The 27,159-nt window shown below is 34.7% G+C and overlaps 1 protein-coding gene across 6 annotated transcripts in view; it reads left to right on the top strand.

Annotated features, from left to right (window-relative positions):
- VRK2 (VRK serine/threonine kinase 2) overlaps positions 1–27,159 on the top strand; it is a 105,362-nt gene that overhangs the window by 4,476 nt on the left and 73,727 nt on the right. For 3 of the 6 annotated variants that reach the window (XM_040453665.1, XM_040453664.1, XM_040453668.1), the window contains exons 3-5: positions 23,978–24,027; positions 24,743–24,812; positions 26,254–26,341. In XM_040453665.1, the coding sequence (XP_040309599.1) occupies positions 23,978–24,027; positions 24,743–24,812; positions 26,254–26,341 (208 nt within the window). The other 3 variants (XM_040453667.1, XM_040453666.1, XM_040453670.1) reach the window with 3 other exon arrangements.

Raw genomic sequence — 27,159 nt, 5'->3', positions numbered from 1 at the left:
TCTTTCTCTCTCTCTTTCTCTCTCTCTTTCTCTCTCTCTTTCTCTCTTTCTCTCTCTCTTTCTCTCTTTCTCTCTCTCTTTCTCTCTCTCTTTCTCTCTCTCTTTCTCTCTCTCTTTCTCTCTCTCTCTCTCTCTCTCTCTTTCTCTCTCTCTCTCTCTTTCTCTCTCTCTCTCTCTCTCTCTCTCTCTTTCTCTCTCTCTTTCTCTCTCTCTTTCTCTCTAAAATACAAATAGATAAATAAAGCATGGGTTAAATAGAGAACATTTTCCTCATTTAAAGGGTTTGAACTTTCTTGAAAAATGCTATGATTCTAAGTACTAGGTTGAGTGATATAGGCAGCTCTGTTAAATAGAAAGATAAGGCAAGCTGTTTAGGTAATTTAAAATTTTCTAAGAGCCACATTAAAAAAAGTAAAGAAACAGGTGAAATTTATTTCAATGATATATATTATTTAATCCAGTATATCTAAAATGTTATTATTCCAACATGTTATCAAATTAAAGAAAATTATTTTTAGTTAAAGTCTTTAAAATCCAGGATGTATTGAGTCACATTTCAGGAGCTCAGTAGCTACATACAGCTAGTGGCTACCATATTGAATGGTACTGGTAAAGACCATTAGAGTATACTTAGACTCAGCAGAGTAGAATTCCCTGTAGAAGTGTTGATTGAGACTTTGAATTAGCGAATTCTCTTGTATAGCAAAGAGCTAACGAAGTTCTCTAATATAGTGTCTTGACTCAAAGTCAGAGAGAGGGAGTTGAATAAATTTCTGATGTCACTGAGCTATATAGCCCTGGATTCCATGGCTTATCAGTTATACTGTTAGCTTTCTGATATTTGGATTATTTGAGTAATTTCAAAGAAATACTTTGAAATGCTTTGATTGTAATGATCTTATTCCTTTTCTTTTTTTAATGTAAATATATACGTTAATATGTATTTAATTGTAAGTGCATTTTAAAAACTAAGTATACACATATACACGCACATTCACTACTTGTGTGGTTCTTGTTGTGAAAAAGAAACTTGCTGTGTCACATGTTTTAGTTTTTCTCATTACCAAACTAATACTTGTTTTACAACAATTTTTAAGGTTTCATATGTTATGCAGTACCCTCTACTATCTGAATGTTAGAACCCGGATCCTGGGAACATTAGCAAGTGCACAGCACTGAGGAAGGACTTTGAAGAAATATGTAGCTATTTTGAGGAAGAGGCTCATACTTCAGAAAATATAACAGAGTTGTGTGTTCCCAATGTTGTCATTGTTCCATCAAAAGTGGTACTTGTAAATGTAGGATCAGCTCTTTAATGAGATGCCATCAGCAATCACTTTGTTCAGATTAGTTTGTACTGAATCATTTCAAAGCTGTCTAAGCAAATTCATATCAAATTGTATCATATTTTGCATTTTGCCATGTTTTTCATCATTTCCTGTATATAAATGAAGAAATTCAGATTTTCCTTAATAACACCTTTATGTCCAGCTACATTCTTTTCAGGTAGTACTCCTTCCAGATACACTGTTTCGGCAGACGCTTCATCAGCATTTGTTGCCTAAGGCTGAGAAGAAACTAGCCGCTGTGTCTAACTCCTTGTGCATGTACGGCTGTCCTCTAGCTTTGAGATCAATAGCCAAGGCCTTTCAGTAATTATCAACCTAGAGTAAAGGGGAAGGAGCAGAGAAGTTTGGTATTTACTCTTGACTTGGAGAAATACTGTGCCTGTAGCATTAATAGAAATAGTTATAAGAGAGAAAAGAAAAGTCTGAATACAAGAACAAAGACAAGGTTCTTTGTGTATGAAAAGAGGAGGAGGAAAAGGAACAAAGAAAGCTCTTTTACGGAATGGGAAAAATTGCTATAATTTTAGTATCAAATACGTGAAAAAGTTTCTGAAAATCGAGGGGAGGAGAGAGAACTGAGAGTTTGAATTCTGATTTAATGCTAGGTGCAACACAGAACCAAGCAAACTAAGGGAGAATTGCATAAGTAAAGGCATGGGTTTTGGTGTTAGGCAAATCTGGGTAGAATTCTGACCTGAATGAGTCATTTAGAAACTGAATGACTCCTCCTTAGTCACAAGACTTTCTTCCTATTCTGCATCGTTGAGATAATAGTAATTATGAGGATTAATTGGAGTAATGTTTTTAAAAACTTTGGAACTTGGTGAGCACTTAAATGTTTCTTATTTGTTAGTTTGTTTATTTATTTAGAAACTCCCACCCTCAGTGATTAGCTGAATCTCAGGTTCAGTGTCTGGTACCACAGGGGATTGGGATGGTGACAGAGACATCCATTGGACTGATATTCCATTTATCTTGCCATGGATTATGATAGACTTAGCTACTGATGTGGTAAAACTAAGAATATAGAGAATGCCATTGGAAGACTGACGTTTTACTGACCTGAATATTTTTTACCCCTAAAATTTACAATAGTAGCCATGATGACATAGTAAAAAGTTCTCATATCTCGTGTACCTCAGATATGGAGGATACTGGGTTTCAGAAATTAGGCCAACTATCCAGAAAAACAGAGTTATATGTAGTAAACTTAAGCCCAATTCCTTTGAAGGCTTATATGAGTAAAAATAGCAATGGTTTATCTGTAGAAGTTTTAGTTTTTTTGAAGTTGGGCATAGTGATGACCATTTAGCATCTTGGGAATACCAAACACAGAATAGACGTTCAACAGGTATTTTCCTAAGAGAATGAGGCTGAGGTTGGGATACGCAACCTACACAAGCCAGTCTTCTTTATTCTGTTCCATAATTACAGATATCACCCTTAATTCCAGTCTGTAATCTGACAGAAGTACTCTTAGTCACAAGAAAAGCTGAGACAAGTTGATTATCACAACATCATCTAGCAGAATCTATGTATGTTTTATTGAAAAATCAAAAGCATTATGTTTTAGGAAGAAGAACACATTATTATAACTAAAATTAAACTCTGGTGAAGACTTAAGATTGAATCACTTGTCCATGAATAAATGTGTAGATTTCATCTAAGTGATAGTCGTACCTTTTTTAGGACATGCTTTCAGATTAGCTCTACTTTGCTTTAGAAACATAGAAGAAATGTTTTTTCAGGGGAATGAGGAAGAGGGTAGCCTAAGTAGGATTCTTAGAAATTATCAAAGCTTACCTCACTTACTGATAAGGAAACAGACTTCTATTTTTGAAGGAATAGAAAAGATGATTTATGCATGTGTCATTTTTATTTACTTTACTTTTTTGTCCACGGTAATGGGTTAATTTTTAAGGTATATAGAATAACGTTCAGAAGAGCCAATGATAATTCTGGCAACAGAGTGGCATTATTGGAACACATATGGCTTCATTATGTATTGCTGTATTAAATGCCATTTTGGCAGTGTCTTATAGAGAAGGCTTTGGGGTAAGCAGTTACTCTTATCTGACACAATGCAACATTACAGTGCCACTGTGACTGTAACTAGGAAATTTTGAAAATGATACTGTGGGAGTGAGAAGAAGGAAATAAACATGAAATCGGGAAAACTAGTACTAGAAACTAGTATATATAGTAAATTAGTTCCCAGATGAAGGTGTGGAGAGAGAGACAAGAGGAAGGGATCACTTGGGATTCTGTGCTTTTAATGCATTTGTTAGACCTATACACCAGAAATAAAACTCTATAGAAGATATATTTTAATTTTGTGTTTGTTGTCCATAGGCTATTAATTTTGAGTTTTTATAGAAAGAGGAGTGTTCGTGTACCTATCAGCTTAAGAAATCTAAGTATTTACAGAAGTTTGGGTTCTTTGTATAAAAAGGGAGAGTTCTTCTAAGGCTTAGCCTTTGCTTGTCTTTTTCATTTTGTTGAGTGATCTTCTTTTTAACATATATTATGGTTCTTCATTTTCAACATTTTTACTGTCAAATTTTTTTTGCCTTCAGGGAAGATTTACAAACTACTCCATTCTTCATTGATTTATATATTATGTTTCTTCCACTGCACCTGTTACTGTCTTGTAACTGTTTACAGTGGTCAAGGTTTTAAAATTTGAAACCTATTGCTATAGGGAAATTTCTTCTTCATGAAATGAGCTCACCTCTATTGCCACACAATAAAAGAATTCTCAGCTTTTGAGAGCTTCTGGCTTCCTTATGAAATATGGATAAACTTTGCTTCTGAAGTGTTTTGGTTTTTTTTTTTCTTTTTCCTTTCGATATGGAAGAAGAGGAATAAAGAGTAGGTATGGTCTTTCTTTTCAGACACAGGAATATCCATGTTTATGAAATAAAGGAGAGGAAAATTAAACTCTGAAGCTCTAAATATGAGAATTCACTTGAAAATAGTGTTTTGGAGGATGAAAACTTGTCCACCATTCACATTTAATGGTACAGAGGGGTTTATGGATCTTATACTGCTCCCATACTTGGTTTTGCAATTAGTGCTTCTTCAGAATGTTTGTCCCTTAAAAGTCCAATGCGTGGACTTTATACACTATACCGTATTCTACACGGAAGAGTATTGTAGGAGAAAAGGCAGAAAACTCAGTAAGTATGTCAAGACAATTGTTGAATGCTTCCACTGTTCCTTTTAAAAGGATGAACTTCAGTCAGGTAGACTTTTCTTTAACGTCTCCAATCAAGTAATACTTGAGGAAAATGATTCTGTGGAAAGACATCCATTGAAGGCCAGAAACATCTACAGATGCAGTGTGATCCCAAGCAATGAAGCATGTGGCCCTTCATTGGCATTATATGAGAACAGGAGGATCTTCTGGCAGAAGAGCTGACTTTTGCTGCGTTCTGCGTGCTGCCCCTCCAAACCCATCTTTGATTGGCACCTATGCCCTATTGAAACTGGCATCACACCTTCTGAATGGGCCCAGTGCCAGGCTAGCAGATGGGTATGGGCAAAAGCATGCCAGAAACCCAGTATGTGCATCAAGTTTAAGTATTAGGGGCCCAAACTCTCATCCAGGGATATAAAAACTGCAGTCTGTTGAGAGCTTTTTGTGCTTAAGGTTAAAGGACATGCCATTTCTACTCCAACTTAGAGGTTGATTAATTTTGAAAGTCAAACAGGAGCTCCCGTGGCTGTGTCAGGCAAAATTCTATCTTTGGTGAATGAGAATTACTACTTCATGTAGGGAAGAGAAAGTATTGTAATGAAGTTTCCAATGAGAGTTACTCTCCTGCAAGTGCCTCCAGCACTTAAGCAGCATGCATTCAGTGGAGATGAATATTTCCATTCTCCAGCAGAGCCAGGTGCAATCAAAGCCAGATCTTCAACCTGCTGCAGTAAAGAACCCTACATTTAGAAAGGGCAGGCAAAGTTTGGAAGAACTCCTTGGTGGCAGCTCTCACCGTGAGCTGATGGAGCTTCACGAAAGCGTATAAAGGAGATGAAGGAAAAACTCCACAAACAAAAACCCTTCAGGATACTTCACCCTCCAGACCGAAAGAAAAAGTTTAGTCCTTTATCCTCAATGCAGGAATTGTTCTGAATTTTATATCAATAAAAACTTAGTTTACCAAAATGTTAGAATCAACTTAATGCATAAGTAACAAAGTTTTCTATTCTAACATTTATTTCATTGCATGTCTATCATGTATATAAACTTCACTTCTTGAATAATGGATTTTGCATAAAATTGAGTTCTAAATATCATATTCCTTATGATCGTCTCACACCAACTACAGAACTGGGCAGAAAAAGGGGAGGGCATCATTCCTTATGACCACTTTAATCGTATCCCTCTAAATGCTCTTAAATTTACAGGAATGCCTATAAGGCCAGCTGTGGCCAAGAGAAGCTTTTCCTAATCGCCTTATAGCCATTGCTTTTTCTTTTCCACTGTGTAAACTTTATCTATGGAACAGATTCCATGAGACCGTTGTGAATACTTCAACGTATTCAAAACATATAACTGCCACAAATTAAACTACTAAAACTAAAGCTGGTGCATTGTAACTGCCAAGTAAAGCTGGCACGTCCCTCTGTCAGACTGCGGGAGAGTATGCCATACAGCCCTCAGAAAACACAATTCATCCAGAAGCACTCTTGTCACTTGCTCTGATATTAAAACAGAGAAAGTGACATTAATTAAAGAAGTGACATGAGCCAACAAAGGCAATGAAATTCTAAGCTTTGGCTCATGTGCAGACCTTATTCCAACTTACTCTGCTTAGGTATTGTGGCCATTTCTGGAGTCATGTGGCCACTTTCCCCCCTTCCTCCTCTCACCTCCCTGTTCTGGAACATTGTTTTCAGGCAACTAAAATTTTATCTCCAAGGTTGGACCAGCCAATTGGTGCGCTGGTAGTTGGTGCAAGGTTTCCCCAAAGAGTAGTGTGATGGCATGTGATGCCTTGACTGCACTCTGTAAGTGCATGAGAAGAACAGCTAGAGGCAGAGGAGAGCTGGTCTAACAGAAAGGCAAGCAACAGCTTACACAGAGCAGAGTACCTCGATTTGGTGGACCAGCAGCTAGGGGAGTCTGTCGTAGCTTGGGTCGTGAAAACCAATGGCGGCTGGTGGCCCTTAGCGAAAATCCGAACATGAGGAAGAGGCAAGCGAGCAGGGGAGCACCCACAACTTTCCCGTCTTTGTTTCCATGGTGTGTTCTTTCAGTGTTTATCTCGTGTCTTCCTACGATGACTACGCATGTACTCTTTCATTCACCTGCCCCACAACGCTACATCAGAAACTCCTTGCGGGCATTCTCTCAGGGTGCTTAAGCAAGGCCTTGCCTATGACAGACAGTGTTTCAAAAACGATAGGCTAGATGAACTCCAGAGCTAGTCTGTTACGGAAAAATAATTTTCCCAACTGCTAGGTTATCTGAGATGAAATTTTGTGCTCTGTGTACTGTATCATGTGGTGTGTGTGTGTATGGCTCTGTACTTTTAGGGATGTTATTCTGTGTATTCTAAGGGAGACAAGTATCTTTTCATTTTCTTTTCAAGCATATTTTTAAACTATAAGAAACTATGTACTTCATAGATCTTAGGATTTATTGGGAAAAGTCTCCTTTGCTAATGCATTGTGCAGGGAATTAAAAAAAAAAAAAAAACTGGACACCGCATTAAGCCTAAACAGTTTTGTATCTAGCAGAAAACAATTATGCGTAGCACTTGATTGAATTCATCCAGGAGTACCTAATAGCAGACCTAACAGCAAGTATAAACTTTTGTGGAGGGAATGCATGGATGTTGTTTGTTGTTAAATGGATTGATTTGTAGGCATGTAACATGCATAAGAAATCTGCTTTTCAAAGAATATAAACACAACTTTAACAGAAAATAAATTATTGGAATTTCTTTTAACTCAAGTGAATGAAAGGTTTGATTAAGAGTTTTGTACATAGTCAGAAGCTTTTGTTATGGTTTCTGGGCATTGGGAGTTTTATATTTGAGCTCAGGAATTTTCTGTCTGTGTAATTAGTCATGAGGTTTAATGTACATTTTTCATATCAGGCAGACAATGGCTTCAAAGAGACAGCAATGCTGCAAAGGAGCAAGAAAAGAAGGCCAAAGTTGACACACACAGAGGCAAAACAGTGTAAGAAAAATCAACACGTTTTGCAAAATCAATCATTGAAAATGTGTCAGTGTTCAGGAGACTGTCTTTAATTTGCAATCCAAGTGAAAAAGAGTATTTAAATATGAGAGGCAGTATTATTGAGCCCAGCATGCCTGCTACCACTTGTTTGACTAGCTCAGAATAGAACACTGAGAGGCAAGGGCTCAAAGTTAAATGAACATTTATACATTTTAAAATCAAATGAAGGATTCAGACTATATTCATGAATTAATTTTTTTTCAGAACCCTAAATTTAATCAGCTGGAATTACTTTTAAAGTGTCATCCTATTTAACTTTTGGGAATGATGAATTTGCCTTTTAATAGGGATGCCGTATTTTATCATGAAGATGAAACAAACTGTCTTTTGTTAATTATTCCCCAGAGACACTGGCCATTTTTCTCATCTAGGCTCAACATGGAGTAACAGCAGCTTTCCCCAAATTTATTTCAAGCAAGAGCAATTGGAAGCTACAACATGTATGAAAAAGAGGCTCATGGAGAGCATAGCTTCCATTGTGTATGTTCTGAGTGCCACCTGATGAAATTCTTAGAGGTGATGCTCCCAAAGCCTCACCCAGGAGGCCGTGAACACAGAACACAGAAAAGCAGAAAAGAATGAAAGAGCGAATCTACACTAAAGAGTAGCAGATGAGTCATACGTGTCCGCGGCATCCAGTAACTGCTACGGATAGTTGTTGAAATCTTTGTTAGGAAATCATTATCAACATCAACTTCTACTAAAATCTTCCACTTAAGTGTGTGCCTAGCTCTGTGTTGAATGCTTTATGTGCATTATTTCATTTCATTCTCTCAATAAACTAATAAGGAAGATGTGGAGGCTTAGGGCGGTGAAGGAATTTGCTTGTGTGCCGCAGTTTGTATAATTGTCCCAATCTAGAGTTGAACTCAGGTCTCTTGGCTCTACCGATTGATGTCCTTTGTCAAAGAACACTTTTAATTTAACGCTAGCCAGGGAAGATGGTTGCAAATGACATGCTCGTGACACGCTCATTTCTAAAATAACTGTGAAATATCTAATTGATAGTATTGGCAGCTCATTTAAGAAATCTGTTAGTGATAATGCTGATAACGGTGTCATTTTCCTTCAGATTGAGAACCTCGTGTGTCAAGCATCAGTTATGTTTTTAATATTAAGTTCACAAAATCTGTGGAGGAACATCTGATATTTATAGTAAATCTAATGCTAAGAACTGGAAAAATGCATTAAAAAAGTACTATACTTGGGTCAAACAATATTTTTATGAAAAGTGAGAGCAGTCAACCAATAGCGCATACAAACTGGTAAGAAAGAGTTGGTGGATTTTTTGCTTTTTGAAAAATGAATAATTTTTGCAGTTGTTTTGATTCTAAACAGCAGCAGGAAGATCAAAAGAAGCCTCTTTAAAACTCTATGATACAATTTGAATAGGCATCCTGTAAAAACAGATAATTTAGCAAATATTGGATTGTTCTTGACCATGTCTTTTTATTCATTGGGTAGTAAAGATACACTAATATTTAGAAAACTAGGTCTTTTGAGAGTAAAACAAAACAAAAAATACTTAGATTAGTAGAATCTTGATAAAGAGTATATTGTCATACAGAATTTGTTCAAGTACCCAAATACTTAATCTTTAATAGAAGTATAATTTGTGCAAGATTATTCAATACCTTCAAGATATTTTTACATAATAGTAGTGATTTATTACAAATTTATAAATGATTTTATGAAAAAAAATTGTAACATTTCATGCAGAGGCAAATGTTTAGGTGTTTTTAGCGGAGAAGAGATATTTAATAGGTATTGCAATGCTAGTTTTTATGCTAGGTTACTTTTTTCTTTGGAGTATATACATAGCAAGGGAAAGAATGAACAAAATATAATATTACATTAGAATATTTATTTTTGAGCACTTATAGTGATATAGGATTATTAATTTCAATTTCTGGAAAGTGTGAAGAAAAGCTATTCATTATACTTGATCTTGTTTCTATTAAAAGATCATGTGTTCCAATTCTAGCATAGATCTCCAGTGTCAAATGTGAGTATTACAGTTGAGAGTGGATATTATGTACACTTCTTACAAAGTGTTAGGAAGATGGCAGAGAAGAAATAGTAAGACCCATTAAAAAACATCCCCAAACAATGCATTTCAAGATAAGTGAGAAAAAAGCAAAAGAAAACTGCATATCTAATGAGCAAATATTGCCATGTGATGAAAAAGAGAAGAAAAAAATTGTATAGACTCTATAGTATCAGAATTTCTACTCCAGCAAAAAACTTTTGAACAAGTGTAACTGTTCTGAAATTTAGTGTAATGTAAATTGAATGAATTATGGAATCATTGTAAAAATAGAGGTTTTTATTGGAAGAAGGACATTTAAGTTCTTTCTGACCCCGAAAATCTGTGAGATCCAAAAAGATGGTAAGACATACTGAAACATAGAGGTTTTATGGAGAGAATTGATACAACTGAGCAAAAATTAGTTGTACTATTAATGAACGAGCAAAGCAAATCTGTGTCAGAGAACAGTGACCTAAAAGAGATCATCAAGAAGAAAAAAATAATAGTTCTCTTACCTGTGTGTGTAATATATCTTTGGATAATAAGAATATCACACAAGAAGGTAAAGACCTTTTCAAAATAGAGACCATTATTAAAGAGAAAGTTTTCCCTTTGAAACCTAATTTCAGCATGAATTTTAGAAAGTGTTTTAAAAAGTGAGGGCAAGGCTAAAACTCTTACATAGTAGGTTTTTAAACAAAATACAAAATTTACAATACCATTTTAGGAAATGAGGTCAAGAACTATATTAGCCCTTAATTCATAGGCTGAAAATACAAAGACTTCATGATAGCTAAAAGAAATATGACTATCATTCCAGTATACTATCCAGCCAAATTAAATGCCTCTTAAGAGATAGGAGGGAACATTTGAAGTTTTAGGAAATCTGAAATCATTTTATAACAGATTACCACAAAGATAAAGGACACTTGAAAATATATAATTGAAAGAGACTTATAAGAGATAAATGAATTAAAAAATTAAGAGAAGATTTGAAGATAACAATGTACAACCAGTTCAGTAAAAATCATTATGAACATAGAATTTTGTATTGCAATCCATATTTCTAAGGTAGATTCATAAACCATGGTTAGGAATTACAGAGTTGAAAGTTAAAGAAAGTTAAATTATATGTTAATCCTTCAAGCAAGCTTAAAATGTACTTAGTTAATAATGATGAAAATATCTGAATTAGAATGTAGCAGTGTTGGGTGTTTGAGAAACAGGTAAATGGATTGAAAAATAGCCTATTATAAAATGAAGTTAAATATGAAGTATGTATCACTACCGCTAAGGAATGGGCAAAGAAGCACAAAGAAGAATAACAATAATATAAATTTACTGAGTGTTGGATCGTAATACAATTGCCAGTTATTAGATTTGATAAAAATAGTCTGAAATCCTTTGTGGAGTATCATTGACAAAAAATCCCTTATCAGTTGTCAAAAGAGAAGTACTTAAAACAATGACAAGATCAAGGTTTTCCATGCGCATGTAAATAAAGAGTAAAATAAAGCAGGGTTTTTTGTTGTTGTTATATTTTACATTCTATAGTAAAACCATTAAAAGTGCTAAACAAAGACATTACAGAATGGCAGAAATTTAATAAAGCCAAGTGAAAATGTAATGATAGAATGTAATATGACCAGAATGCTACTGTTGATTTTTATGCTTAAAGAAAATCTAGCAGATACTTAATAAGAAATTATTACAAATGTAGTTACGACTGGAGGTGTTATAAGCAAACTCAGAACGGGACAAATCTGTTACCAATAGGTCTTCACAGTTTTCTAATGGAACCTGGCATACAGGTGAAATGGGTAGGGGCTCTGGTCCCTCCACTCATGTTTCAACTTGCGCATTTTCACTTTGATCTTCCACGTATCAAGCTTTGTTTTTATTTAAAGCATTTTTTTTTAATGTTTGTTTATTTTTGAGAGCCAGAGAGAGAGAGAGACAGACAGACAGACAGACAGAACACGACTGGGGGAGGGGCAGAAACAGCCAGAGACCCAGAATCTGAAGCAGGCTCCAGTCTCTGGGCTGTCAGCACATGGCCCAATGTAGGGCTCAAATTCACGAGTCATGAGATCATGACCTGAGCCGGAGTTGGACGCTTGACCAACTGAGCCATCCAGGCGCCCCCTGTGTATCGAGCTTTTGAGGAACATTCTATCACTAAAAGAGTTTGAAGATAACTGTGCTATAACATTTAATAAGCTACAAAGTTGAATATGCAATTAATAATTTTTATTTGGAGGGGATTTAACACCTTTAGAGAGAATATGCTTTTGTTTACCAACTGTACAGGAACTCATTTTAAAAATTAAGTATGTGGTGATTTAGTAAATATTAAAAAAAAAAACAAAACAATTTGGGGGCACCTGGGTGGCTCAGTCGGTTGAGTTTCCAACTTCAGCTCAGGTCGTGATCTCATGGTTCATGAGTTCAAGTCCCATATTGGGCTCACTGTTGCCACTTGTCAGCGCAGAGCTTGCTTCGGATCTTCTGTCTCCCTCTCTCTCTGCCCCTTCTCTGCTTTTGTTCTCTTTATTCTCTCAAAAAAAGAAAACAAACAAATAAAAAAAAAGGAAAAAAACAAAAAAAACCAGAATTTTTAATGTTATAGCCTTGGAATTCACTGCTGGAAGTAAATACTAAGATCAACTTGCTTGTTCTGTTTTTGTCTTTAGCCCTAACATTCTGTCTCCAGTTTCTACATATTCCAATTGTGTTTATTTGAAGCTACCTTCCCCTTGAGGCCTACTATTGCTATCCTTTCTGCATTTTCTGCCAAAGTTATACATTGTATATTTGTTTTCAAAATTATTTTTGCCTTTTTATCATTAAGCATATTTTACTTTATATTACAATTGTATATATCTTTTTAAAATTTTTTTTAAGTGTATTAGAGAACAAGTGCATGTGCATGCATGAGTTGGGGGTGGTGCAGAGAGAGAGGGCGAGAAAGAATCCCAAGCAGGCTCCATGCTATCAGCACAGAGCCTGATGTGGGGTTCGAACCCATGAACTGTGAGATCGTGACCTGAGCTGAAATCAAGAGTTGGACACTTAACCAACTGAGCCACCCAGGCACCCCTATATTTTATCTTTTTGTTAATATTATTTTTAAATTCACATAGAGAAAAATTGACTTTTTGTCTGTGTGTATCTCTGTGGATTTTATCATACCACAACAGTTAGGGTAGGAAAGAGATTCATCATCCCTAAAATCTTCCTCATACTATCGCCGTGTAGTTACACCCTTTCCTTAGTTCTAGGTGGTGGCAACCACTGATTTGTTCTCTGTCACTACAATTTTGTCTTTTTTTTTTTTAATTTTTTTTTTAACGTTTATTTATTTTTGAGACAGGGAGAGATAGCATGAACGGGGGAGGGTCAGAGAGAGAGGGAGACACAGAATCTGAAACAGGCTCCAGGCTCTGAGCTGTCAGCACAGAGCCTGACGCGGGGCTCGAACTGACGGACTGTGAGGTCATGACCTGAGCCGAAGTTGGATGCTTAACCGACTGAGCCACCCAGACGCCCCCAATTTTGTCTTTTTAAGAATGTACAGAATTCCTATCCGTGGGATCATACAGCATGTACCTTTTGAGACTGGATTTGTTTCACATAGCATAGTACCTTCAAAGTTCATCCAAGTTGTACATAGCCATAGTTCATTTCTTTTTATTGCCGAGTAGTATTATATTGTATGGATGCACCACAATTTGTTTATTCTGCTATTGAAGGACATATGGATAGTGTGATCCCTTCAACTTTGTTCTCTTTCAAAATTATTTTATCTCTTCTAGTTCCTACCTTTCTGTATAGATTTTTAAATCAAGTTGCCTGTATTTACAAAAAAAAAAAAAAAAAAAAAAAAGGCAAAAGAAAGAAACTTTACTGAGATTTTGGTTGGTATTGGATTAAATCCATAGTTAAATTTGGAGAGAATTGTCATTTTTACTATGTGGAGTCTTTCAATCCACAAATGCATTATGTTTCTCCATTTCTTTAGGTGTTTGATTTCTTTCATCAGCATTTTATAGTTTTTAGCATAATTGGCCTTGTACATGTACTGTTACTTAAGTATACATGAAGGTTTTTATATTTTTGGTGCTATTGAAAATGTCATTGCTTTTGTAATTTTGGTTTCAAATTGTACATTATTAGCATATAGAAATATATTTGATTTTTGCATGTTGACCTTATGTTCCATGATCTTGGAAAACTTATTTATTCTAGGATTTTTTTTCTGATTCTTTGGGATTTTCTATATGGATAATCCTGTCTTCTGTAAAAAGGGACCACTTTATTTCTTCTTTTCCAATCTGTATGTCTTTTATTTTTTTCCTTGACTCCTTGCACTGGCCATGACTTCTAGTACTTTATTGAATAGGATTAGTGATAATGGATATCGTTGACTTGATCCAAATTTTAGGGAGAAAGCTTTCAGCCTCTCATCATTTAGTATCATGTTAACAAGAAGATAGGTATTTTGTAAATAGTCTTTATAAAGTTGAGGGAGCTCTCTCCTAGTATACTGAAAGTTTTTTTTTTATCAGGAATAGGTATTAAATTTGTCAAATGCTTTTTCTGCTTCAATTGTTATGATTGTGTGGTTTTTCTCATTTAGACTTCATATGGTGGATGACAGTAGTTTTGTTTTGTTTTGTTTTTCATCAGAGTCATATGGGCTGTTGGTCTATAGTTTCCTTTTTCTTCTCTTTTTTCCTACTAATTTAGTCTAGTTTTGATATCAGGGTAATGCTGGCTTCATAAAATGAGTTGTGAGTTAATCTCTCCTTTTCTGCTTCCTGGAAATGAGTAGGTACAGTTGGTATTATTTCTTTTGTAAATGTTTTGTAGAATTCTACAGTGAAGTCACTGGGCCTAGAGATACTTTTTACCAGGAGCTTTTTTTTTTTTTTAACTTCATTTTACTTTCATTAGTAGTTTTAGGACTAATTTGCTTGTTTCATCTTAGATAATTTTTAGTAATTTGTGATTTTTAAGGAACTGGTCCATTGTATCTAAATTGTTCAAATTTGTATGTATAAAGTTGTTCATAATTGTACTTATTTTGAGAGAGAAGCGTGCAAGTAGGGGAGAAGGGCAGAGGGAGAGAGAGAGAATCTTAAGCATACTCCATGCTCAGTATAGAGCCCAATGTGGAGCTTGATCCCAAAACCTGGGATCATGGTTGAGCTGAAATCAAGAGTCAGATGTTCAACTGACTAAATCACCCAGGTGCCCCCATATTTATTATACTTTGAATGTCAGCAGGTTCTATAGTGATGTTCCCTGTTTCATTCCTGATATAGATAATTTTTATCTTTTTCTTGCTAGTTGCTCTGGGTAGATTTCCAGTACTATATTGAGTAAAATTGGTGAGAGTGAGTATCCTTGTCTTGTTCCTGATCTTAAAGGAAAAGCTTTTAAGCTTTTCACAGTTCAGTATGATGTTCAGTATCAGCTTCTCATAATTGGCCTTAATTATATTGAGGTATGTTCTTTCTATACCTGAATTTTTGAGAGGCTTTCATGGTGAAAGGATGTTGAATTTGTCAGATGCTTTTTTTTTTAAATCTACTGACATGATCTTATGACTTTTGTCCTTCATTTTGTTAATGTGGTGGGTGGATTTCATTGATTGATTTGCATATGTTGAACCATCCTTGCATTTCAAAAATAAATCCTACTTCATCATGATATATGAACCTTTAATGTTCATATATTGGCCTATAATTTTTTTTCTTGGAGTGTCCTTGTCTGGCTTGATCTTTACTATTGGCTTCCTAGTCTCTATTTCATTTATTTCCACTCTGATCTTTGTTATTTCCTTCTTTCTACTAACTTTGAGATTTGTTCTTTTTCTGGGGTCTTAGTGTGTAAAGTTACATTGTTATTTTAGGTTTTTCTTTTTTCTTAGTGTAGAAGTTTATTGTTACACACTTTCCTCTTAGAACTGCTTTTGCTGCATTCCATAAATATTGATATGTGGTATTTTCATTTTCATTTGTTTCAAGTATTTTTTAATTGGAAAGTGTACTTTACTCATTTATTTTTTGAAATTTTTATAGTTGACACACAAAGTGAGATTAATTTCAGGTGTACAACGCAGTGATTCAGCTTCTTTATAGGATATTCTATACTCACCACGAGTGTAGCTACCATCTGTCAGCATACAATACTATTACAATACCATTGACTATATTCACTATGCTGTGCCTTTTATTCTTATGACTTATTCATTCCATAACTGGAAGCCTGTATTTCCCACTCCCCTTCACCCATTTTGCCCATCCTTCCACCCCCATTCCCTCTGGCAACCATCACTCTGTTCTCTGTATTTATAGGTCTGATTCTACCTTATTTTTGCTTGTTTGTTTGTTTTATTCCACATATGAGTGAAATTATATGGTATTTGTCTTTCTCAGTCTGAGTTATTTCACTTAGCATAATACCCTCTAGGTCCATCCATGTAGTTGCAAATGGCACAATCTTATCCTTTTTTACGGCTATGTAACATTCATATGTGTGTGTGTGTATGTGTGTGTGTATACATCATATCTTCCTTATCCATTCAACTATTGATGGGCACTTAGACTGCTGCCATATCTTGGCTATTGTAAATAATGCTATAGTAAACATAGAGGTGAGTATATCTTTTTGAATTAGTGTTTTCATTTTCTTTGGGTAAATACCCGGTAGTGGAATTATTGGATCATGTGGTATTTCCATCTTTAATTGTTTGAAAAACCCCCATACTATTTTCCACAGTGGCTATACCAATTTACATTCCCACCAACAGCGTGTGAAAGTTCCTTTTCCTCTACATCCTCACCAACATTTGTTATTTCTTGTTTGTTATTTCTTGTTATTTCATGATTAGTGATGTTGAGCATCTTTTCATGTGTCTGCTGGACAACTGTATGTCTTCTTGGAAAAATGTCTGTTTAGATCCTCTGCCCATTTTCAAAATTTATTTGAGAAAGAGAGCAGGAGAGGGGCAGAGAGAGAGGGAGACAGAAGATCTGAAGTGGCTCTGTGCTGACAACAGACAGCCCAATGCAGGACTTGAACTCACGAGCCATGAGATCATGACCTGAACTAAAGTTAGGCTTTAACCGACTAAGCCACCCAGTTGTCCTCCCCTTCCCATTAAAAAAAAAATAATAATAATGTTTATTAATTTTTTGAGAGAGAAAGACAGAGCGTGAGTGGGGGAGGGGCAGAGAGAGAGGGAGACACAGAATCTGAAGCAGGCTCCAGGCTCTGAGCTCTCAGCACAGAGCCCAATGAGGGGCTCAAACTCATGACCCTGAGATCATGACCTGAGCTAAAATCAAGAGTCAGATACTTAACTGACTGAGCCACTGGGGCGTAAACACGTGCTATGTATTTTCTAAATTCCATTGTGATTTCTTCTTTGGCCTAGGATCTAGCCATTATGGTCACATAATGTAGCCTTAATAATTCTTATTCTTTGATACTCAAGGAAACCTTTCTGGGTAAAATTATGGGCAATTAAAAAATGTTTTGTTTTTGAAAAGAATGTATGTTATTTAACTGTTTTGTTATTTTATGTGGCCTTTAGATAAAAACTGTTAATTGTATTATTCTAATTTATTTTTGTCTGTTTGCCTATACATTATGGATTGTTTTAAAATATTCCATGATTTTTACACTTTCTCATTTTTTTTCTTATAATTCTGGTGGTTTTGATTTCTCTATTATGAAGGTACATTATCAGATGTTTTCAAATTCATGAATTTAGTCATTCCATTGAATTAATTTTTTTCTATTGAATCATTTTTTTTTAATGATTAAGTGGTACTAACTTTATATCTAGTAATTCTTTTGTCCTCAGATTTCTATAATTTTGAAAATACATATTCCGGCCTTTTTTTCAGCCTGTTTTAGCTAGTTTATTTATCTTTTCATTTTCTCTGCATCACTAGGTTTTAGTTATGTCTCATATATAGTATGCATTTATCTATTTTTCTGACAATCTTACAGTTTCTTTTCTTACTGGTGAAGTTAGTCTACTCAAATTTATTATGATTATGGCATGTTTTTTCACATCTAAGATGTCTGTGATTATAAGATACATCATTATTTTATGTACATATGTTGAGTCTCCATTAGATGCTTAAAAGGTCATAATTATCTGTCTCTTCAATCATTCTTTTTGTGTTTATATAAGACCTGCTTTATATCTAATGCCTAATACTTCCCTTTAAACTAGAACACAGTACCTTTAAAATAGTCTTACATGTGGAACTCATAGAGTACTCAATTGGTACAGTCCTGTCTTAACATTTTTTGACTACTATCAAGTTTAGGTACCACTTTTCTGTTTTGGACTGGTTAGTTTTTCTACATGCACAAATCATTGTAAATGACAATTAACTGTAACATGTAACGTTGCCAGCAATGTAGAAGACTCAACGGAAGTGAAGACAGACATCGGGGCTAGGTTTGTACCTGTATAGGCAGTGACAACTCTCCACTGCTGTGTGGTCAACAGCAACTGTAAGATGTCTTCAGTTATAAGATGCATTCAAATTTCAGAGATAATATAATATGAAAAAATGTGTGGCTAAAAATTGATATAAAATTGGTATTTATTTCTTTCATCACATTTTATGTTTTCTCTGCCTTTTAAAAAAACTGTTCTTTTCCTATCTTCTTTTTTTTCTATTTTTGCCTATCTTCCTATTTTTAGGTCTTTTTAAAATTCTTTTTTCCCTTATAGATTTTGAAGTTATCAAATTTATTTCTATTATTGTAGAGGTTGCCTGTAAACTTTCAGTACACTCTCTTGATTTAATAAACTATGAAGCTAATCATTGTCTCCTTGTTTCTCTTGAATAAATACATGGCATTACGACCCTGTAACTCTAGTCATCATGTTCCTGTTTTGTTCGTTATTTTTGTTCATGTTTTTAGTGCACCTTATTCTAGATTGATAATTATTTTCTCCCAGCATATGAATATATGATATTATACGAATAATGATATTATTAGATGTCTTCCTACTGCCTTGTTGCTGTTAGGTCTGCTGTCACTTCATCTGTCTTTTGTATGTAATCTAATCTTTTCTATCGAGTTTGTTAGAACTTTGTCTTTAATGTTCTGCAGTTTTGACTATGGTGGGCTGGAGTGCAGATTTATTATCTTGTGGACTTGCAATTCTTAAATCAGAGGATTCATGACTTTTATCGGTATTTGAAAGTTATCAGATATTATTTATTCGGAAGTGCCTGGCCTCTGTTCTCTCTATTCTCTATTTCTGGAGCTTTTTAGAAAATTGTGTTACTGTCACATATTTCCTTGATGTTTCATAATCTCTTCTTCATATCTTATATCTCTATTTCCTGTGTGGGAAATTCTTATAATATATCATAAAATTATTTATCATATTATATATGATTATATAATTATATAATATATAATATATATATATATTATATATAAAATTATATAAATTATATATCATAAAACTAATATATCATAAAATAACCAGCACTCTAGAACCTCTAACATCTCTTCCCTCCCTTGTATTAGTAACAACACTACTCTACACTATTTATGGTTTTAATTATACTGTTTTTTATTACAGTGTACGTGTGTATCCCTAAACAAATATAATTTGTTTGTGGGTTTTAAATTTATATAAATATAATCATAAGTATGCATTCTGTTTTATGTTTTTTTTCTACTTACCATTATATCTAAGATATATTTATATTACTTCAGTATATGTATTTCACTCATTTTTTTTCTACGATGTGTTTCATGCTATGACTATAGTACAGTGTGTTACACATTCTAATGAAGATAGATGTGCAGGTAGTTTCCAGTATTTGACTATTCCAAATTCAAACTTACTCCCAGATTTCATCTTGGAGTTCAAATGTATTCCTTGTTCTTGGTCACTGGCTCTTATAGCTCTCTGATGCTTTCTGAATTACAATCAATTTGTTCATTTTTTCATAAAATATTTTGCATTGTTTCTTATGCTACTGATACTTTGTGTCTGTTATCATTTCAAGCAGATAATTGAGCTATATGGGAGGTCTGAGTTTCTTGGGATCTATGCCTTTTGTTTATTTTCTTTACTATTTTGTAGTGTTGGATCATTTCCTCATCTGTAGCCATGCTTTATTGCTGGAGGTCATGGGAGTCCAGTGTGTCCCTTGAAGATTTGTTTCTTTTGCTTCTGCAAGGTGCTCTGGGTTACCATTTGACTTCAAGTCCCCTGTACCATACGATTGTGTGAATTTGAGCCTCAAATTCCTGAAGGCAACTTTGGCAGAATAAATTATCAGGAAAGACTGTACTTTGCCTCACACTCATGGTCTAGGCCAAAATAAGGTGGGGTTTTTTGTTTTTCTTTCTGTGTTTGTCGTTGGTGAATTCCCTTTCTTCTTTTATTCTTTCCCTCTCCTTCCTCTACCTCCTTCCCTCCCTTCCTTTCTCCCCACTTTCTCCCCTTCCCCCATCTCCCTATTTCTTTTGCTCTCTTTTTTTAATGTTTCACACTAATACAAGACATAGCACTTTAAAAATTCTGACTTTATGTGGCCATCTTAACTTCAAATGTGCCTCTTGCAGACCCAGGGACTTGTCTTTTTCCCCAGAGAGCTTTAACACTAATGTCCTTGTTTATCCAGAGTGGGCAGCCTTTCTACCTAGCTTAGAACATTAAGGCTCCCTGTGGTTTTTAGATTTCTCTTTATTTTTGACTTCCTTATTGTTTATTTATTTCACCAGATGAACTCTTCATTTATAAGAAAGCTTGATTATTATATTCAGCATCCTATTTATTTTATACAAGGCTTTTGGTTTATCTAGTGTGCTACTTTATTGACATTTTTTATCAGACTTCATCATATTTTAATTTTTCTAGTTGCCTTCTGTGTAAACCTGGTTGCCAATGTCAGAAGCTCAAACGTATTAAACAAAGGGGATTTTTTTAACTCTTATCACTGAGAAGTATAGGGCTTTTTCTGGCTTCAGGTATGGATAGTATAGGGCTTAAGCAATGTCCACAGAGCCCTTTCTCGCTTCCTACCTTAACCTCACTTTTATCAGTGTTGGATTTGACTTTTCAGACTTTATTTTCAGTTTAACTGAGGAAGGTAATTTCTAGGGTTTGGTATCCTTACATCTGATGGTCTACTTGTATTACATTGCATTTTAGTGTCAAATCTTAGGGAGTAACATTTTACCTAGTTGGGGCATGTTGCTCTTTCTGAACTGGTTGCTGTGGCCAGTGGGTTTGTACATCCCAATTAGCCAGGCTTGGCCATGTGCCCAACTCTGAGACGTAAGGGCGGGAGTACTGTGTGAAGCAATCCTACTAGATCCACGTGGGTAGTGGGAGGTTTGGTTCCTCAAGGGAAAAACCAGATAGACTTCCTAGTGAATAGAAAAAAGTGCTAGGAGGGCAGATATTCTATATGTGCAAGATGCATTTTTAGCAGCTCATCAGAGCTCTCATCAGAAATTTATTTTTGTTTATTTATTTATTTTGAGAGAGAGGGGGGAAAAAGAGCAAAAGCAGGGGAAGGGCAAAGAGAGGGGGAGAGAGAGAAAAGCCCAACCAGGCTCCTCACTGTCAGTGCAGAGCCCCATGCAGGGCTCGAACCCATGAACCCTGAGATCATGACCTGAGCCAAAAACCAAGTGTTGGGCGCTTAACTGACTGAGCCACCTAGGTGCCCCTTTAAAAAATATTTTTAAGTTTATTCATTTATCTCAACAGAAATTTAAATGGAGGTGTGAGACTGCTCTACTGTCAACACTGTCACTGTCGATGATTGAGCATTCTTTTCAAACCCTAATAGATTAATCAGCAGTAATCTAACAAGCAAGAGCCCTTTTCCTCCATCATCAAGTCCTACCAATTTCGCTTTCTGAAATCTCTGAAATCTATGTACCATTGATAGTCTAGTCCAAGCTGTAGTCCTCTTTTCTGTGATCAATCAAAATTAAATCCTTACTGATGGGTCCAGTGTCTACTCTGGTGCCCCTTCAGTCTGTTCTCCACGCTGTAGTGTAGTGATATGCTCAGAATGCATGTCTAATTATGTGTTTTCTATCCTCCACCTATACCTCAAGTTTTTAAAACCTTTCATCAGGCAGAAGTTATTAACCAGATTTGCATCTGGCCCAACATCACTTCTCAAACTGTCCTGGCTCAATAATTCCCTTTTGTATAGATTCAATTATGCATCCTCTTATTACTATCTACCTCCCCCTTTTTACATTTATTATACTTAAAGTTTTGCACTTGTGCTTGAGTATTTGATGAATGTCCGATTTCTCCATTAGACTATAAAAGCACATACCATGTCTGTTTTCCATTATCTTTTAATTTTTTAATTACAAATGTTTAATCTTTTAATACCAACTAGAATGTGGTTTAGCTTACAGTAGAAAATAAATATTTGTTTCATTCATTAATTGATGGATTACCAAAAAGAGACCTCCATGGTAACTAGGACAATTTATTTGTTCAACATCCATCTCCAAGAGCTTTCTAGTCCATTGATTTTGGATTTAGGCCTTCCAATATAATCTGACTTGGAAGTTTATGGAGAATATTATGTAGCTATCAGATGACAAGTGTGGGATGTTTCGAATATAGGTCAACATATAGTTATGTTCCTGTGAATAATGTGAAAGGGAGATGCAGACTTTAAGTGGTAGGGCTATACTGACTGAAATCAGCAAGGAGTAGCCCATTGCAGCTTTCCCAGAGCCAGTGTTGTACTAAGTGGACCGGGATTAGGACAGGGCTGTTTCTCCCCAGGCTGGGGCACCGCACTAGTAAAAATAGTCTGCTGTAGGGTGGGAAGAAAGGCTTTTCTTATTTCTTCTATAACAGGACTGGACCCCTTCTTCTGTACATACTCTCTTTTGTTTTTTCTTGCTTTAGATATGGATAATCCATTCCTCTTGCATGGGTGAAAGTGGAATGAATTTACATACATCAAGGCGAAAAGAGAGTTTTACTTGATCTAGACAAGTTTAATTTTTTTTTGCTACTGTAAAGAGGTCTGGGTTCATAATTTGTATCCAGTATCAACTAACATTGAAGCAATAGTTTCTTCAAATGGTTGGTAACGTTTCTGATGTTAAAAATTTTGGAGAGTGGTTAAAAAAATGTGCATAAGTTGACTCTACTGTAAAGTAGAATTGACATATTTTAGTAAATTTGTGTTTTGTTTTGTTTGTTTGTTTTTGCATCTATCATGTGAAATAAAAGAAAGTCCATGGAGTAGGAGAAATTTTAGAAGTAGTCATAAGAGGACAGTGTTTGATAAACATACTGAAAATTTACCTGAAGAATTTTATCTTGTTCTCCATTTGTTAGGTGCTGATATTTAATCATATCAAATACTAGCTTCACCATCTTTCCTTTCACTTTCCTTTAAACATAATACTGACACTTAACACAACCTTGCAAATCCTAGCCTCATGGTAAAGAAGTACTGGTTGAATGAATGAAGGAATGCATGGATGAAGAATGAATGGATGAATGGCAAGTTTCTAGACTTTTATAGCACAAATAAATATACAAGTCAACATACCAAGATTTGAAAAACATAATTTTTTAAATAATTTAGATAACGGAGATGAAAGATCGATTGGATCTAGAAATTTGAACAGTGGAATTTTCAGAAGTTGAATTGCTATATCTAAAATACAAATGGCAAATAAGATAAAATGAAATTGAAATGCACATAATTATGAGATACACATTCTTTAATGTAGGAATGATGGATTGCCAGGGTCAGAAGATGATTTTTAAAAGAGTTTATTCTCATTATCACTTGATTTATTTTAGAATTTTGCCACATAGAAATTGTTCTGAACTTTTTAGTTAAGATGCATATGTTTTTCTTTCTGAATTATCATAGATTTTAATTTAGTAACATTGAATCAGTGGATTTTAATATGTATCATTTACTGGGTTTAATGCTGTACATCTAGAAAATATTTTCCCCTACATTTGGATCTGTGTGATTAATATCTGTTGTTTTCCATGATTGAATATTTGAATATGGTTTATGGCAAAGTGTGGGCTCTGGCATCAGATAGATTTGAGTTTCAATCCCCAATCTGATACTTCTCAGCAAATTATTCAACTTTTGAACCTTAGTCGGATCTTGTGTAACATGGAGATAATACCTACCATAAGAAGTTCTTGGGAGGATGCAATAAGTGAATATATGTGAAGTGCTTAGCTCAGTGTCTGCTATATAGTAGGTGTTCGGTAATTGTGAACAGCCAATTCTCACCACCCCCCTTGTGTTTTGTTCTGCAGCTTTCCCCACAAATAAACCAGATAAAGATGCAAGACATGTAGTAAAAGTGGTGAGTATTGCTCTTAAATTTGTATTTCACTTTTTTCTTTTCTGCTTTTTTCCTGGTATCTTTGTAAAACTGTTTCTTAGCTTTTCTAATTTTACTTATCGATAAATATAGTATTATGGTATATTTTCACATTCTTAAAATGTAAAGATTGGAGAACTTTGTTCTTCTGTGTTGACATTTATCATCTTTGTATCCTATCTAGCTATCTCTCCTCTTATTTCTTCCCTTCCTTCCTTTCTACTCTAGATGGTAAAGTCCTTAAAGGCGAGGATGAGGTTTTATTTCTGTTTGTATCCCCTATGCCTAACACAATGGATGAAATGTAGTAGACACTTAATAAAGGTATCATGTATGAATGAACCCCAGGGTAGTTTACAGTATATCTACCCTGATGTCCATGTTGGTAGATGCTGAATATCTTTGTATGTGTGTATATCCAGTTGTCAGTATTTTTAGCAGGTTCTTTCCATAAGAAGACTACTTTCATGTGTAAGATTGCATAGACAGCATTACAGGTGTTAAATTTAAACATGAGATTCTCCAAGTTTAGTGCTTTCTGAGCTTTTTAATGGAAATTTGATGCCTCTATTTTATAGTAAATTATTCAAGCACTATTATATATTACCAATGTGTACTCATATTTTCACAGTTGAAATACCAAATCTATCTTTAAGATTTTTTTCCTAATAAAATTAATTGTTCTTATCTTTTATAGGAATATCAGGAAAATGGCCCATTATTTTCAGAACTTAAATTTTATCAAAGAGCTGCAAAAAAAGACTATAGTAAGTAAATTTAGCAAAGCAAGCTACTTCTGTATAGTTTGCTGAAGTGAGTGTTAATATATTTCTCTTTTCTGGCCTTCTGGAAAATTCTTTTCAATCACGAATTTTATTGTAAAATGATACAATTAGTTATTACATAAAAATAAGATAGATGGTATATAAATGTTGATATTACATACATAATGAGTTATATATTTCAAATCAAAGTTGTTTCCACTACTTTACATACAATATTAGGTTGTTGGTCTAAGCTACTAAGTGTTCGTTAAGTGTAAAAGATAGTAGAATGAAATCATAATTTTTAATAGAAAACCATGTGGAGTCAAAGGTAATAAAGAAAATATATTAAAATGGGCAGCAGATATATAAACAAAAAGAATGGCCATAGAATGGATTAGTGTAAGGTGTATGGAAATGATTAACATTGAAATGATTTAGAACATTTAGAAGCTAAAACTTTTAGAACTTTTAGAAGCTAAAAGTGTTAGAAACTTGAATGTTGGAAAATCAATTGGAGCTGGAAATCACATGTGAGAACCACCAGTTAGAGGAATTTAATGAGAAATGAATGTGAGCAGAGCTGAGGAATAAGTGAAACATTTTATAAATACAGTAGAATATAGATGGACAAAGTAAAACTTAACGGAAGTTGATATGAATAAAAGTGATATAGTCAAGATCCTCTACATTATGCTTAAGAAAAAGAATAATGAGTCTAGACTCAATAATTAACTTTGTTTTCCTTAATAAAACCTAAATGTTATGAAAGTAGTCTTTACTAACTGCTTAAACTATGTCAGGGTGACAAATAGAATCCATTAAACATTGATTATCTATCGTAGAGCTGTCTTACACATTAAACATATATGGTAGAAAAGTGGAAAATAAACTACCTGATGATTTCAGTGGATTTGACTTTTTTAGGCTAAATTTAGTCAAAAAAGTTTCTGTATAACAATTTCATAGTAAATGATTTTTCTGCCCAATTTCTATTTTTTCAACCACCATGGCTTTAGATTTTTAAGTAATGGAAAAGAAAAAGCCATCTCTCTACTGATTCTTTGGTAGTTAACATATGTTATATTTTATTTTATTTTAATTTTTTGAGCATATGTTTTGGAATTTAACATATAAGGGAATGAATTTTTTTTTCATGAATAGAAAGATTTGAGTATATGATAGCAGTGCATTTTATGACCATGACTACTTCTGTTTTGGTTATAATTGATTTAATTTAAAATTTCTGTATATGTTTTTATGTTAATTATGGTGACAGAATTTAAAAGCCACTGGATAGATAGATATTAGATTCTTTAAAACATTTTCCAGGAAGTCTAATTTCTACTTAGGTTAGCTAGATAAGTTTTAGGATCTATGTAAAAGTGAGAAATAACATTTCTAAAATTAAATAACTTTTTTCCTGTTAAATTTGCCTTTGTAGTCAAAAACTGGATAGAACTCAAACAACTTGATTATTTAGGAATTCCTATGTTTTATGGATCCGGTATTACTGAATTCAAGGGAAGAAGGTAAAATGCAATTATTATAATCAAGTGTTGTTCTATGACTGTTTCTTACGTGGTCTAATACCTGTTGCTATGTAACTAATTACCTAATTCATAGTGATTTATAACAACAGACTAATGTCATCTTAGTTTCCATGATCAGTTTCTATAACTGGGTTACCAGCTCGGGACTTGTGAGGATGTAGTTAGCTGCCTGCTGGGTTACAGTCATCTCCGTACTTGACTGGGGAAGGATCTCTTTTCAAGGTCACTGCTGTAGCTATCGGCAAGCCTCACTTTCCCATCATGTAGGTCTCTCCATAGGTTGCCTCAATGTTATAAAGACATGGTGGCTGGCTTTCCCTAGAGGAAGTAATAGGAACAGAGAGAGAGAGGGAGAGGGAGAAAGAGAGCATATGCGCGCGCGCGCGCGCGCGCACACACACACACACACACACACACACACACACACACACGAGCATGCATCCAAGAAGAAAGCCAAAGCCTTTTTATAATTGAAACTGTTTTATCAAAATTTTATTTAACTTCTAGTTAGTTAATATAGAGGGTAATATTAGTTTCAGGAGTAGAATGTAGGGATTCATCACTTACATACAATACCCAGTGCAAATCGTAACAAGTGCCCTCCTTAATCTCCATCACCCATTTAGTCCATCCCTCACCCATGCCTCTCCAACAACCCTCAGTTTGTTCCTTATAGTTAAGAGTCTTCTGGTTTGCTCCCTTCTCTTTTTTCCCCCTTCCCCTATGTTCATCTGTTTTGTCTCTTAAATTCCGCATATGGTATTTGTCTTTCTTTGACTGACTTATTTCAAATCTTA

Source organism: Herpailurus yagouaroundi, unplaced genomic scaffold (genome assembly GCF_014898765.1).
Source record: "Herpailurus yagouaroundi ecotype Mexico unplaced genomic scaffold, PumYag 210, whole genome shotgun sequence".
Taxonomy (NCBI): domain Eukaryota; kingdom Metazoa; phylum Chordata; class Mammalia; order Carnivora; family Felidae; genus Herpailurus; species Herpailurus yagouaroundi.
This window is presented reverse-complemented; position numbering and strand designations above follow the sequence as displayed.